This window comes from Suricata suricatta, chromosome 10 (genome assembly GCF_006229205.1).
Source record: "Suricata suricatta isolate VVHF042 chromosome 10, meerkat_22Aug2017_6uvM2_HiC, whole genome shotgun sequence".
In the NCBI taxonomy this organism is placed as follows: Eukaryota; Metazoa; Chordata; class Mammalia; order Carnivora; family Herpestidae; genus Suricata; species Suricata suricatta.
Window position 1 is genome coordinate 105,692,892 of NC_043709.1, and position 17,178 is coordinate 105,710,069.

At 34.6% G+C, this 17,178-nt stretch overlaps 1 protein-coding gene across 1 annotated transcript in view; it reads right to left on the reverse strand.

Moving 5' to 3' along the window:
- Positions 1–17,178, reverse strand: part of ARMC4 (armadillo repeat containing 4) — a 202,643-nt gene that overhangs the window by 65,385 nt on the left and 120,080 nt on the right. Inside the window, exon 16 of the mRNA XM_029953192.1 lies at positions 16,742–16,856. Coding sequence (XP_029809052.1) covers positions 16,742–16,856 — 115 coding nt within the window. The remainder of the gene's footprint in view (positions 1–16,741; positions 16,857–17,178) is intronic.

The following is a 17,178-nucleotide window of genomic DNA, read 5'->3' on the forward strand; positions in this document are numbered from 1 at the left end:
CATTTAAAACCAGCCATTAACCCAGGGAAAAGATTTTTAAAAAGTATACTCACAGGCCCGTGTAGGACACAAACCCAGAAAAGACCTGAGAAGACCTTATATCTTCACTTTGGGATGATTCCAAGAGGAATGACAAGATCTATTAACTAGGGAAGGTCTTCCAAACCAATCTGGAAAAACTAGGAGAGGTGGCTGTTTTTTCAAATTTTCACTTTTCAAAAAAAGATCACAAAACATACCAAGAAAGAAGGCAACACACCTCATTCAAAGGAACAAAATCAATCCTCAGAAACCATCCCTGAAGAAACAAATGTATCAGAATTTCCAGGTACAGACTTTAAAACAATTGTCCTAAGTATGCAAGAATGCTAAAGGAAAACACAAAGAACAAAAGAAAAGAAGGAAAAGCATACAGGAACAAAATGAGAATATCAACAGACAGAAATGGAGCTGAAAAATACAACAGCTGAATTAAAAATTCCACTAGGATAAGATAACAGACTCAAATAGGCAGAATAAAGAATCAGTGAACTTGAAGACACTTGAAATTATTGAGTCTAAACAGCAAAAATAAATAAATAAATAAATAAATAAAGAGAGAAAAAAGGGGCAGAGCCCAAGAGACATAAAGGATATCACCAACAGATCAATGTAACCATTATGGGAGTCCCAGAAGAAAAAAAATACAGGGGCAGAGAGATTATTTGAAGAAATAATGGTTAGAAAACATCTGAAGTTTGAGTAACTAATGGATATACAGAAGTCTTCTTAAAATGTTCCACTGTTCCAGCAGAAGTACACATGGAACACTGTCCAGGATAGACTATATTTTAGGTCACAAACCAATCTCATTTTTTTAAAAGTCTGAAATAATACAAAGTATATTTCCAAACACAATGACTGAATGCAAATAGAAATGAGTAACAGAAGGAAAAGTGGAAAATTCACAAATATGTGGATATTAAACAATATGCTTGTAAATAACCAATGGAATAAAGAAGAAACCATATTTGCTTCCTAGAGAGAATAAAGCCCAAAAATAATAGAGAAAATAAATGACACCAAGAGTTGGCTATTCAAAAATATCAATAACATTGACCAATATTTAGCTGGATTGACCAAGAAAAAAAGAGATAAGACTTAAGTAACATAGATCAGAAATAAAGAAGGGACATAACAATCAATTTAATAGAAATAAAAAGGATTATAAGAGAATATTATTCACAGTTGTATGCCAACAAACTGAATAGCCTAGATGACATGGATACATTTCTAGAAACACATTACCTAATAAGAAGTAGAAAATCTGAACAGACCTGTAACTAGTCAGGAAATTGAAATAATAGTAATTTAAAAAAAAGCTTCCAATAAATAAAAATCCAGGAGTAGATGGCATTACTGGTGAATTCCACCATTTAAAGAGGAATTAATGATAATCCACCTCAAACCTTTCCAAAGAATTGAAGAGGTAACATTCTCAAACTCAGCGAATGACGGCAATATGATTCTGATACCAAAGCTAGACAGACACTACACAAAAAGAAAACTGTAGACCAATAGTGTTTGTGAATATTGATGCAAAAATTCTCAACAAAATACTAGCAAACCAAATTTAACAGGATTATACACCATGACAAAGTGGGATTTATTCCTAGAATGTATGAATGGTTCAACACAAGAAAATCAGTAAGTGGAATATACCACATTAAGAGACTGAACGTAAAAGCCCATAAGAGTATATCAATTGATGCATGAAAACCATTTAACAAAATTGAACACCCTTACATGATTAAAAAAATAACATACACACACACACACACACACACACACACACACACACAGTAAACAAACCAGGAAGAGAAGGAAACTATTTCAACATAATGAAAGCCACATAGGAAAACCCCACAGCTCACATCATAATCAATGATGAAAGACTGAAATTTTTCCCTCCAAGATCAGGAACAGTACAACTATGCCTGCTTTCACCACTTCTATTCAACATAGTACTGGAAGTCCCAGCCAGATGGAATTCTTAAGTCCAATTAGGCAAGGAAAAGAAATTTTAAAATCCAAATTGGAAAGGAAGAAAAAAATTATCTGAGTTCACAAATGATATGATTTTATATGTAGAAAGCCTCAAATTCTACAATAAGCTGGTAGAACTAATACCTGAATTCAGCAACATTGTAGGTTACAAAATCAGCTTGCAAAAATTAGTTGTGTTTTAATACACTAATAATAAACAATCTGAAATGGAAATTAAGAAAACAGTGCCAATTACAATAGCGTCTAAAGGAAAAAAATACTTAGGAATTAATTTGGCCAAAGAGGTAAAAGACTTATATGCTGAAAACTAATAAAATATTGCTAGATAAATTAGACACGAATAAATGGAAAGATATACTGTATAGATCAGAACATTTAATATTTAATATTGTTAAGATATCAATACTACTCATAGTGATCTATAGATTCAGTGCAATCCCTATCAAAATCCTAACAATTTTTGCAGAAATAAATAAATTCATCCTTAAATTCATATGGAATCTCAAGGGATCCTGAATTACCAAAACAATCCAAATAAAGAAAAAAAATGTTGGTCCTCAGGCTTGTTGATTTCAAAATCTACTACAAAGTTATGGCAAGTAAAAGAGTGTGGTACTGACATATAAACAGAACATGTAGACCAATGGAATAGGATAGAGATCCAGATATAGACCTTTGGGTATTTTGTGAAATGATTTTTGACAAGGCTTCCAAGACCATTCAATGGGGAAAAAACAGTTTTTCAACAAATAGTGTTGTGAAAACTGGATATACACATACAGAAGAACGAAGTTGAACCCTTACCTTCTAATACATTTAAAAAAATTAACTCAGGGGGGCACCTGGGTGGCTCAGTCAGTTCAGCATCTGACTTCGGCTCAAGTCATGATCTTGTGGTTAGTGGGTTCGAGCATTGCATTGGGCTCTGTGCTGACAGCCTAGAGCCTGGAGCAAACTTCAGATTCTGTGTCTCCCTCTCTCTCTCTTTGCCCCTCCCCCACTTGCACTCTGTCTCTCTCTCCCTCTCTCTAAAAGCAAATTGAAATATTTTTTAAAAAAATTAACTCAGAATGCATTAAGGACCTAAATGTAAGACCTGAACTATAAAAATCCTAGAAGAAAATAATCCAAAGGACAATGAAGCTAAAGTTATGTGCATGCTGAATTCAGTTCTAGAGGCAGCATAATAATCAAGGGACGGGACCTAGATCTACTTCACTTCTTAAGAACAGGTACACAAGGGCTTCCACATTCATGAAAGTACGCAGGAAAACATTAGTCCTAACTGTTACCTGTGGCTACTTCTTGTATGAAGCTGTGTGCCAGAGACGGGTGTAACTTTGTGACTAGAAACTTGGGTCCCAGTTAGATGTCTGTGTCAGTGAATTTGGTATGGCACAGCTTTTTTTTTTTTTTAAGTTTCTTTATTTGTTTTGAGAGGGATGTAGCAAGCAAGCAGCTGAGGGGCAGACAGAGAGGGAGACAGAATACCAAGCAGGCTGTCAGCACAGAACCTGATGCAGGGCTCAAACTCATGAACTGTGAGATTACGACCTGAGCCAAAATCAAGAGTCAAGTTGGATGCTTAACAGACTGAACCACGCAGGTGCCCTGAGATGGCACAGTTTCTGATGGCCACAAAGCACAGTGTGCATCCTGGGAGTTCTTGGCTGAGGTGGATATAATGATATATGATCAATTTAATGGATAAGAGTGTTCATTTAATAAAGTAACTGGTAATTAATAACTGTACTTTCAAAATAAGACAGTTAAATGGTTTCATAAATAGCTAATTGTTGGTATGATTTTGTACAGACCTGTAGAATAGGTTACACCTTTGGTTGTAACTTTCCATTGTGTATATTACACCTCTGTCAATTCTACCCTTTCCTAGACTAGCAACCTGCATTGCAGCAGTTTTCAGAGTAGGGTCTGAGAAGCAGGGCACGTGGAACAGGAGAACAATGGCAGAGTAGGAGAGGAATCCGGGTGAAAGCAACAGATTTGACCTTACATGGTGGTCCTTCTAACTGTAGCCTGAAGATAAGCTGTTTAACACCCTCACTATTGTTTTTGTCCTTCATATCCCCACTTGAAAATCTGACATGCAGAAAAAATACTTGTAATACAGTTCACTTTAATCTTTTAGGATTTTAGGAACTGGGGGCCCAGTGAGTATACTTTGAACTACTTGGCGATTTAAAAATAACAGCAGACCCCAAACAGGGAGGCAGAACAGAAACACGATTGTATTTTAAAAGGTTTTAGATTGGAAAAAAAAATTGCATAGCCTCTTTGACACACTGTGAGACAACTAACTATACATTCTAGGGCCCAAACATTACCAAATCAAAGCTCATAAGCCATGTTTATGGCAATATTCTTAGTATGAAACTATACCCCTCCACATGCCTTCTCCAGGTTCTCTTTGGCTTCCTGATTGGGCATGGGTCATTGGACGGCTGAAGTTAAACAGAGTGATGTCAAATTCCTGTCCTGTTTGATCAGCTGTGTTCTGTCACACCTGGAGTCAAGAAGCGGGCCTCGTCCACACTAGTGCTCAACATTCCTGGCAAAAATTGCCAAAGCATATATTCTAACCTCACAGAAAGGAACTGTTTCTCTTCTCTTTTGGAGAATCATTCTCAAATGTGTCTGATTAGCTTCTCTGTTTGGAGGAGATCCTTAGGCCACTGTTTCAAAATCACTAGAGATTATTTTCCTTCAGATCAAAATTCAGAACTAGATATTATTTTCTAAATAAGCAACAAAATGAAGTTTAAAAAAGTTACAAAGCCAAGTGATCTCATGAATATATTACTGATTTGGAAGACAAATTGAGTTTTCTTCCTAATTCTATAATTGGCCTACTATACATTCAGAGTATTTATTCTAAAATGAGAATACCTGTTTCCTAATTTCTAAGTGATGCTTATAATATAAAATTTTAATATAAATTTGCCTTATAAAAATTTAACCCATTTAAGCTTTTATTTTTTTATTTAAAAATTTCTAAAATTAATGAGAAGAAACAGAATTAAGAAAATCAAATACTACCTTTCAACAATCAAAAGAACAACAGAAAAACGCAATGATGTTTTAAGAACAAAAAATGATCCTTACGTTGGGAAAGACATGAAAGTGATTAGAAGCATTAGATGTAATGATATAGTCTTCATATGAGTTTCTGGAGTTTTCAATACCTTATTGTTCATGGAGCACAAATTTGAGTTGACTTTCTGCAGCAGAGTTTAGCTTCTTAAGAACAAAGAATTTAATGTATGGACTTTTGCCAGACTCAGCTGTTGCGTTCTTTACATTACAAGTTCATAATACTGAACACCTGTTCAACCACTGTTTTGCTCCAAAAATGTGTTTGATCATTCAGCTTGAAAGAACAGCTTTTCACTTCCATTTACAAATCTCTCACACTTTTCACAAAGTACTTAATTGTCTGCAACCATACTTGTGGCTCCTGAAATTTACCAAATAACATCACTTTAGAGTTCGTTAGGATCTCTATTCTTTTTAGCAAACTTAACTGAAAAAAACCAACAACAAACTTTCCCTAAGCCTAACACAAAAAACTCACCTTAAAGTGGCACACTGTTAAATAAAGTTACCTAGAAAAATATGCAATGAGATTTTTGTGATTACATCATGTTCCTTCTTCAGTTCTTGGTAGACTGAAGAACACTGGGTAGTTTTCTAACAGAAGATGCTTGTTTTTTGTCTTAAATATTCTTTTAAGTTCTATATAAGACAGCAAAACAGATTCGTATTTCACATTCTGATTTTCCAATCATAGAATGGACAAATAGTTATTAAGCTTGCAAAACATACGTTTTTCATTTAGCATATTTTCCTTATCGCTCAAAGCTATCAGAAACGATTTTATGCTGCACTCAAAAATGAAGGAAAAATGTATGCTTTCTAATTGAGACTCTACTGGTCTACTGGTGAAAATGTCAATCCTCCTTATTACAAAGATCTCATGTTCCATCTGTTTTATGTGTCTAATAGCAACTATGATGCCACTGTAATGCAAAATTACATGATGAATATCTGTCTCAATGATCCCACAATTCATTACTGAAGTTTTTGATTCTGATACTTTGCTGCCTGGCTCATTCACTGATAGGTAGCTTTAAATACTCCTTTAAATATTCCAAAAAAAGATGTAATACACTCGCTAGAACTAATTTTCACATCTCATTTTCTTAACCGATCTGAAAATGTGTTCTCATACACATGCTGTTAAAAATATAAAAAAATGGGTAACATCTGTCTTGGACAGTTGACGTTGCACCACATCCACCCCACACGGACTCATGCAGCGTCACCTAGGTCTCATGATGCCTGGCAGACAGCCATGGCAGGGACCCTGAGGCAGCCGTAACTGGTCTGGAGGCTTGGCTCCTGCTTCCTTCCCATCTGTGTTGCTCTTAGCTATCATTGACAATGGCTGATTTCTGCAGCATTTCTGTCAGTGCTGTTAATCCAGGCAAAGAAGTTCTTTATTTCACAGTGGTGCCAAATCCTATCATTCATAAATTAATCGGCCTAAATGACCTGCAAAACATTGTATGTAAAAAAAAGGTGGAAATCCTTTCTTACAAAACAAAAGGCAATCTTTCCTAGAAAGTCCAGTTATTAACTTACCTGAATGGGAGGAAAGAGAAGGGAAAAATGAACCAAAATATCTTGTAAGATCTCTTCTAGTTTGTTAGTTTACTGAAAGCTGGATACCCAGCATTTTCAAAAAATGTTTCTTGCCTCTACTCACCTTCAGAGCTTACAATCTTATTAGAAAACCTAAAAACAACAGAATATCCAAACTGCTACTTAAAAATGCTAAATTGAATGTAATCAAGTGGGTAAGTTTTGGAGGGTGATGTAAAATAAGATACGTGAGACCCTGAAAGAGCCCCAAGGACATATAACCTCTGTGCGTAAAGACACTTACAAGACCTCTACCTTTATTATTCCAGCTAATCCAAAAGGCAGTTGACTGTAAAATGCACCGTTATTTTACATACGACCAAGGAAAACATTACCCTTTAACCTATGATGCAAGTCAATTATAAAATACTTCCCTGGGGTACTGTGTTTTAATTTCTACAAATAGGTCAGAGGTAACTTTATTTTCTCTCCCTATGTGAAAGAACATTTGAGAAAGGCTCAATTGTTTGGTTTAACCTTGTTCTCTATTTTAACACTGGAAACCTAAATGAAAAAATGTTACGCATTTATATTAAGACGATTTTTTTAAAAGGCATACAAAGTGTAATGTGCACCTCCAAAAGGTTTGGCAAACAGTGCTAAATAATGTTGAATTAATGAAGTTATAGTGAAGACATGCCTAGACATTAATTAAATAATTGCTAACTTTTACTATTATATTGATTTTAACTTTTAATTTTATTATATTCATGTATTGTCACAAAGTTCTTCAAGGCAAAATGAAAATTTAAATGTAAGTATTTAAGAAGTGTAAAGCCAGTCCACTTACTAATTATTAATATTACAACATGTTCCTCTCAGGCACCATTTTATATTCAATGGCTGTCTTTCACACTTACTTCAAGGTAGCCAGTGCAAGTAATAGGAGATGTTGTGCCTCCTGGGGTATCATACATGGAAGAAATAGGGATAAAAACTGATTCTGGGGCCCCTGGGGGGCTCAATCTGGCGTAGGTCATGATTTTCCAGTTTCTGAGATCATGAGCCCCACATCAGGCTCTGTGCTGTCAGCACAGGGCCCGCTTCAGACCCTCTGTCCTCCTCTCTCTCTGCCCTTCCCCAACTCACACATGCATGCACACACTCTCTCTGTCGCTCAAAACTAAACATAAAAAAACTCAAACTGATTCAGTCTTCGGGTTACTATGTCATAGGTTAAAACCAAAACAAAACTTTTTCTGTTCTTGATTTGTGATTCATTTTTGGCATAAGCATTGAAAAAACAAAGAGATCAATAATTCATGGATTTGAATTATTAAATTGGTTTAGCGTGAAAAGGATCACTCAATAAAATATAAAACATTGTTGAAAACTTACTAAAATAGATACAGCAAGACCCAAAAGTCTTAGTGTGGTTTATACTGTATTTCAGAAGTTTTATTTCTTCAAATTTTGAAAATTTGATGATATGCATTTCATTTTCAATAGTTCAGTTTTGTGTCTTTTGAAAAATATGTTTAAAAACTTTAAACATTTATTAATGTTTATTTATTTTTGAGAAAGAGGGAGACAGAGTGTGAGTAGGGGAGGCGCAGAGAGAGAGGGAGACACAAAATGTGAAGCAGGCTCCAGGCTCCGAGCTGTCAGCACAGAGCCTGACGTGGGGGCTCAAACCCAGGGACTGTGAGATCATGACCTGAGCCGAAGTCAGACACTTAACAGAGCCACCCAGGTGCCTTGTGAAAAGCGTGTTCTTTAATTTTAATTGTTTAGTTTCTCTCACTGAAGATGGCAAATCTGATAAAAACAAAACACTAATGGTCGAATTTGTCTTCAAAGTTTCCAAACAAGAGAAAGTTAAACAATGAAAATTTTGAATGATTTTTCCAGCTTCTTTCTTTAAACATACTCTTTTATTTAGAGCAGTTTTAGGTTCTCAGCAAAACTGAGCAAAAGGTACTGAGGTTCCCAGATCCCTGTCCACACACGTGCAGAGAGTCTCCCATTACCAACATAATCAACGGATCCGCTGTATGGTGCACCAAAGATATTCTTAAAACACCCCCTCCAAAACCATACGCTAAATGATATATTTTTTAAAGTTTGCAGCATCTACATTTTTGAAGTTCTCAAAGACTTTTGGGAAATCAGCCCTAAGACTTTTGGGAAGTCCCGTATTTTCTGGAGCAATAGGGGCTTCTCTTTACAAAGGAACCGCCCAGAAAAATCTTCTTGGAAACGAAAACTGTATAGACTTGCGTGTTGATGTGGGCGGCAGCTGTACTGTGGGGTTATAACTGGGTTCGTGTTGTAGCTGTAGTCATGTCGTCTTGAGCAAGTTATTAAGTATTCTGATGACTTTTCCTCAGAAGCAAAAATAGTTGGTTGCAGAGTTAATTGAGGTGATGTATGTGAAAGACTATAGGTTATATACATATAAATAATTATGGTTATTGTGAAAACAGCAGAATGACAGTCCAGTGTGAAAAGAGATAAGAACTATGTAATCTGCTTTATAACATAAATCTGGATGAAGAGTTGAGACTCCCAGAGGGAAACCTCTCTGGGAGTGACCATGTGAGCTAAAGGAGAAAGGGTCTAGCCAAATTAATATATGGGGCCATACTTTTTCTTTTTTTTCTTTTTTGTCATCATCTATTTGGAGTTTTTTAAAGTCATTTTAAGTTTTTATTTAAATTCCAGTTACTTAACATACAATGTAATATTAGTGTCAGGTGCAAAATATAGTGATTCAACACTTCCATATAATACCTGGTGCTCATCACAGCAAGTGCCCTCCTCAGTCCCCCTCATATCACTTTACTTATTTATTTGTATCATAATAAGTGTACTCCTCAATCCCCATTCTCTATTTTCCCCACTCGTCCCCCATCTCCTTTCCTGTAATTATCAGTTTGTCCTGAAATGTCTGTTTCTTGGTTTGTTTCTATTTTTACTTTGCTCATTTGTTTTGCTTCTTAAATTCCACATTTGAGTGAGGTCCTTGGTATTTATCTTTCTCTGACTCACTTATTTCACCTAGCATTATACTGTCTAGTTCCATTCTTAGTGTTGCAAATAGCAAGGTTTATTCTTGTTATGGCTGAATAATATTCCATTCGGCAAATCTACCACATCTTCTTTACCCATCATCTCTTGATGGACATTTGGACTGTTTCCAACAGTTTGGGTAATGTAAATAGGGGTGCATGTTTCCCTTTGAATTAGTCTTTTTGTATTTTGAGGGTAAATACCCAGTAATCTGATTCCTGGCTTTTAACGTCATTCTATTTTTAATTTTTTGAGGATATTCCATAAAGTTTTCCACAATGGCTGTACCAGTTGGCATTCCCACCAACGGTGCAAGGGGGGTTCCTTTTTCTCCATATCCTCACCAACAACTGCTATTACCTATGTTTTTAATTTTAGTCATTCTGACAGGTATGAGGTGGCATCTCATTATAGTTTTGATTTGCATTTCCTTAATGATGAGTGATGCTGAGCATCTTTCCATGCTGTTGGTCATCTGTATGTCTTAGAGAAATGTCCATATCTTCTGCCCATTTTTAACTGGATTATTTGTTTTTTTGGGGTATTGAGTTATATCAGTTCTTTATATATTTTGGATACTAAACCTTTATCAGAGGTGCCATTTGCAAATATCTTCTCCCAGTTCATAGGTTGCCTTTAAATTTTGTTGATTGTTTCCTTCCTGTGCAGAAACTTTTTATTCTGATGTTGTCCCAGTAGTTTAGTTTTGCTTTTATGTCCCTTGCCTCAGGAGATATATCTAGAAAAACGCTGCTATAGCTGATGTCAGGGAGGTTATTGCCTGTGCTCCCCTCAAGAATTTTTATTATTTCCGGTCTCACATTTAGGCCTTTAATCTATTTTGAATTTATATTTGTGTATGGTGAAAGTAAGTGGTCCAGTTTTCATTCTTTTGCATGTGGCTGTCTAGTTTTCCCAACACCGCTTGTTGAAGAGACTGTCTTTTTCCCATTGATATTCATTCCTCTTTTATCAATGATTAGTTGACCTTCTATCTGTGGGTTTATTTTTGGGTTTTCTGTTCTATTCCATCAACCTACGTGTCTATTTTTGTGCCAGTACCATAGTGTTTTAACTACTACCGCTTTGTAATATAACTTGAAATCTGGAATTGCGATACCTCTAAGTTTTTTCTTTTTGAAGATTGCTTTGGCTGTTCAAGGTCTTTTTGGTTTTATACAAATTTTAGGGTTGTTTGTTCTAGCTCTGCGGAAAATGTGGTTGGTATTTTGATAGGGATTGCATTAAATGTGTAGATTGCTTTGGGTAGTATAGACATTTTAACAATATTTCTTCTTACAACACATGAGCATGGAATGTCTTTCCATTTCTTTGCATCATCTTGAATTTCTTTCATTAGTATATTATAGTTTTCAGAGTACAGGTCTTTCACCTCTTTGGTTAAGTTTATTCCTAGATATTTTATTATATTAAAAATGGGATTGCTTTCTAATTTCACTTTCTGCTGCTTCATTATTCGTGTATAGGAATGCAACAGATTTCTGCACATTGATTTTGTATCCTGTGACCTTACTCAATTAATTTATCTGTTATAGTAATTTTTTGGTGGAGTTGTTAGGGTTTTCTATATAGTATCATGTCATCTGCAAATAGTGAGAGTTTTACTTCTTCCTTATATACTTGGATGTCTTTTATTTCTTTATGTTGTCTAATTGCTGTGGCTAGGACTTCTAGTACTATGTTGAATAGAAGCGGTGAGAGTGGTCATCCTTGTCTTGTTCCTGACCTTAGTGGAAAAGTGCTCAGTGTTTCACCATTGAGTATGATGTCGGCTGTGGGTTTTTCATGTAAGGCCTTTATGATGTTGAGACAAGTTCCCTCTAGACTGCTTTGCAGAGGGTTTATATCATGAGTGGATATAGTCCTTTGTTGAATGTGAAAAGGCATCTATTGAAATGATAATATGATTTTAATCTTTTCTCTTATTCACGTGACATTATCACGGATCGTTTTGGGAATATTAAACCACGCTTGCATCCCAAGAAAAAATCCTACTTGATTGTGGTGAATGGCTTTTAAAAACATATTGTTGGATTCAGTTTGCTAATGTTTTATTGTAGATTTTAACATCTGTATTCCTGAGAGATATTTGTCTGCTGATCTCTTTTTTTGTGGGGCCATACTTCTTAACTATTTAACGGAAATCATGGATTAAGTCATGGGAAACTATGCTTAGGTTTCTACCAGTGGATTGAAGGTAACTTTTTTCTCTATGTGAAAAGAACATTTTAGAAAAGCTCAAATTTTTTTTGATTCACTCACCTCATTTTTCTTTAATACTGGAAATTTAATTGCATCAATAAATTTGGATATGACCATACAACAAAATACTACACAGCCAAGAAATAGACAGGGGTATGAAAAGATAGCGAGAATAGGAGAGATATTCACAGTTCATTGCTAAGGAAAAAACCTAAACTAACAATAAATGATGGTTATCCCTCAGTATTGAAATTACGGGTAGTATTTTTCCTTTGCTTTTGTTTTTAATTTAAAAACATTTTTTTTAATTGTGGGAAAAAACTCATAAAATTCCTTGTTTTTATTTACTTTCTAGATTTTACAAAGGGAGCATGTAACCATTGGTAATCATGTAAATCTTGGGGTTTACAGCTCTTTGCAGGGATTGCCTTAAAAAAACAACCCTCCATTATTTGCATATCTTACACTTGAGCTATCCAAAACAACAGCCACTAGCTATATGTGGCTATTTAAATTTAAGTTAATTAAGATTAATTTAAATAATTTGATGAAGTAAAAGCTTAATGTAATTAAAAACTCAGTAACTCAGTCATACCAGTAACATTTCAAGTGCTCAGTTACCACAGGTGGCTAATGGTTACCCTATTTGAAGAGTATATTTCAATCATCAGAGGAAGTTCTATTAGATAGAGTGGTCTGAAACCATGGTTTGATTGGGATATGTATAAATTACGATATGCTATTTTTTCAATATTATAAATGTACTTTCTTCCCTTTGACTTTCTGAGCACATGACCTCTTACAGACTCTACCCTTGAGGTATCTTTCTACCTAGGGAAGATGAAATTTGTTCTGTAAAGATGCAAGGAAAGAGACCGATATAATATTCATTCACTTTCTGATCCTAGAAAATAGGATTTTTCAAAAAGACAAAAGCCTTGCAGATCAGGCTATTTTCTTGAGGAAAGATGTTCTAAATTTCCTTCTCTCTCATTTCAAGGGCCAAACCTTGAACAGTCTTCAAATTTTTTGCTCACAAATCCAAATACATTTTTGAAAACATATGTATCTTCCTCATCTATTTCAAATTGACATCTAAAAAATGTTCATAAATTTAATCATAGAAGATACATTTTTCTGATATATATGCCATCAAAATTTTGACTCTGAATATTTACTTAATTTAATTTATGGATATATCTTCTCTATTACCTAATCGGAAAACCAGTCCTCATTGTTGAAATAATCAGCGAAATAGTACTTATTGTCCATTAGGAAAAGTCTGACTTCAATTTTTTTAATTCACATAAGGGTATTAGTTCACTTTCCCTCCCTTATCTTCCCTTCTCTCATCCCTCCCCCTCCTTTCCCTTCCCATATCTGCCACACACACACACATACCCTCCCTCTCCCTCATACCTTTCCTATATTAATCATTCCTTTAAACCTGAGGTGTCTTCTAGACTTCATACTGTCTCCTTCACTTCACAACTGAACTTCTAGAACTATTAATTCTCTTTACATCTATTTCTCCCCTTATTTCTTACCCCACTGCCATCTGACTTAAATACTCTGTTCTCAGTTAAAACCTCTATGGACAATGATCACTTATTTTTCACATATTTAATGTACTTGTTTCGGTTTTCAAAGGTAAATGACCTCCTAGGGGCAAATGACATTATTGAACATGCCCCCCCTCCCACTTTTTGAATTTGTTTCCTTTCTTGGCTTTCTTGTCACCCTGTCCTGAGTATCTGTCCTATCACTCCTTAGTCTTCTATGACTTCTCTTCATCATTACCTTCTCTCCTCACTCCACACCCTCTGCCTGCCCTCTACCCTGCTCTCATGCTCTCAAAAAAAAAAAAAATTCTAGGCAGGAATAATAAAAATGAAAATACTGGAATATATCTTACAGAATGTCTTTGTCTTTTTACAGCTAGTGATGGATAAATAGGCAGATTTGGAGTTAAAATCCACAAGAATAAAGGACATAATTTATACATAATAATAGCACTATGTTCATTTTGTGTCTATACACACAATGGTATCTCATCAATAAAACAAAATTAAATTGTATATTTAAATAAAATTTTATTTTTTGATGATGATTGAGAATGAACCAGTTTCTATAACGTCCTTCTCCAGGAAAAATAAAGACCTTTAGTATGTGTTTACCTATTACTTTACACTATCTAACATGTTTTTGGAATCATCTGGTAGTTTAGATTTAGACTGTTACTGTGATTATACCATCTGCTTTTATTTTACTTTATGTCATTTCTTTATTTAAAGAAATTATTTCTTAAAAGCTTTATATAATTTGAAAGCCATATTATCAACACAAATTTGTATTTAACTTTAAATTCCAGTGAGTTATTTGCTTATTATTGTTTCTATAACTAATGTTATTCTCTTTCTTAGAATCTTTTGTTTTGCTGAAAAATTGTTGTTGTTGTTTTTTTAAAGAAGGTTTATGGAGAACAAGCTTCCTGAGTTTTGACATTTCTAAAAGAAAAATGTTTTTATTCTGTCCTTACTCTACACTCACTTGAATGCTAGTTTTTATAGGATATAGATTTCCAGGATAAACATACCTTCTTCTAAAGACAGTAGAGGATTTGTTCCATTCTCTTTTACAATTTATTGTGAATGACTTTGAGTCTAATACTGGTATGATCCTCATTCTTACATAATTGTTTCCTTTCCTTTAATTTCTGGAAACACCAAATTTGAATTTGTGTCTAGGTATACATAATTTTCTTCATTTTTCCTGCTTGGCATTAAGTCTTCTCAATCTGAAGATTATAATCTTTCTTCAACTCCTCAATTTACAGATACTTCCCTTTTTTTTAATAATGATTTTTCAACCCTTCATCTGCTCTCTTCCCTTTCATGTATTTTCTTGTGCTATTTTCTTTTTACTTTTACTTTACATTCTTAGTTATTTACTAGACTTTACCTTGCAGATAATTACTCAATCACACCTAGTATTTGTGTCTTCTATTACATTTATTGCTTTGCCAAATATATTTCTAATTTTCAAAAGCCTTTGTTAATTTATGGATATATCTTTTTTTAATATGTAACAGCCTTTTTAGGTATAGTATTTATTCCCTTTGGGTCATTCTGAGGATATAAATTTTTGGGTCATTCTGAAGATATAAGTTTTTTAAATTTCATGTTATAATCTGTTCCTTACATTATCTCTGTTTCCTCTGAAGCTAACTCTGCTTATTAATAGTAGCTTGTCTCAGATACCATTAGTCTTTCTTAAATATGTGGTGATCCTTAGTTGTTCATATTTATAAGTGAAGGACCGGGCTAATTAGGTCAGGTAACTGATAAGGATATCCTTGAAGGATATGTAGTGATATTTCTTCAGAAGGCTCTTCTTCCTTGCTCTCTAAATAATATCATTTAAATTCTGCATTTAAAAATTTTCTTTCGACCTTATAGAATAGGAATTAGATTGTTTATCTATTTCTGAAACTTAGGGGTTTTTTTGTGCAACATGTTTATGAGGTGTGTCGATATTGATGAATACACGACTAAAGTACATTTTCTATCACTATACTGTATGATACAGTGTGGCCACAGTATCATCCTGTTGTCCATTTTCATGTCGGTTAACACTTGAGGTGTTTTTATTTTTATGTATTTGCTATGATAAAAAATAGTTCTATTGACCAGTTTGTAATAGGTCTCCCCTATTATTAGTACACACCACAATTCACTTTTTACAGAAGATTATTTCTAGTCGTAAATATTTAGGATGATACTTAGAGTCATGTTAAATTTATTACAGGAATAAAATCCTTTAGATAAACATATTCAGCAGAGAAAAATATCTCTAGCAACCAGGATCTGAAAAGGCAATTTGTACCTCTATAGAAGAGAATTTAAGATAATAGAAATAGGCTAAAAAGGGATCTTTAAAGAAAATAATAAAATTTACAAATGAAGAGCTAAAAGATTTCAGAAACTTTCCATTCAGTCTTTTGTTTTCGTCTTGTAAAAATTTTATTTTGGGGTTTTATATCCAGTCATTATTGACAGCTAAGAAAAGTGTGGGATTCATGAAATTATTTGACTTTTTCAAGGAAACAAAGAACTCAGTGATCTTTCACTGTCGTATTTCAGGCTATATAAATAAGATAAAGCAATTTCATGCTTCTTAAAGTAGCAGGTAAATAAAGGCAATTTTTTATCGCCCAAGAGATAAGAACCGTCAACACTTCCCCTTGATTTACCTGGGGAACCTTTTTTTAAAAATAACTTTTTAAATAATGTTTTATAGTATTTATTTATTTTTGGGAGACAGAGACAGAGACAGAGCACGAGTGGGGAAGAGGCAGAGAGAGAGGGAGACACAGAATCTGAAGCAACTCCAGGCTGTCTGCACAGAGTCTGACACGGGGCTTGAACACACAAGCTGTAAGATCATGACCTGAGCTAAAGTGAGATGTCTAACCAACTGAGCCACCCAGGCGCCCCTAAGGTACCTGTTTCAATTGCATCAGCCAGATAGAACTTGGGAAGCCTGCCACCTGAGCCTAGTTTGATTTGGCATTTAAAAACTAACCAGGAAAAGGCATTGCTCATATGGCACAAACATTCAGGACTCTTTTCTACCAGATAAAACAGCCTAAAATTAAGTTGAAAGCAACTAGTGACCTGTGATGATATTATTCAATACAGCATTAGATATTCTAGAATGGGTTGAAGTCTGTTCTTACCTTAGCATTTTGGATGCAGGGACAGAGGGCCCACGCTGCACTCGCCTTCACTTCCGGGTGAGGATTCTTCAGCAAGGACCACAACAAACGAACTCCATCTAAGCGATCAATTGTCCTATTGTGAAACCAAAAATAGAAGGATAAACTTTAATTAATATCTGAAAAAGAAAGTTAAGTGGCCTTTCTAGCCACATGATTCTAATTATTTTTTCTCCTTTAGACATTTTGCTTAGATTTCCCTCCCCCAATACTGTAACAATAGCAGGAATATAATGGGCTGCTGAATCGTCAGTGTGGATTTCAGTTTTAAATTCATGACACGGAAAGCAAGCTCCATGATAATTACGATTCACATAAACTCAAAATCAAGCCATGTAATTTTTAATTAGCAGTACACAGACTGTTACCTAAATGTCAAAATACTGGTTTCTTTCATA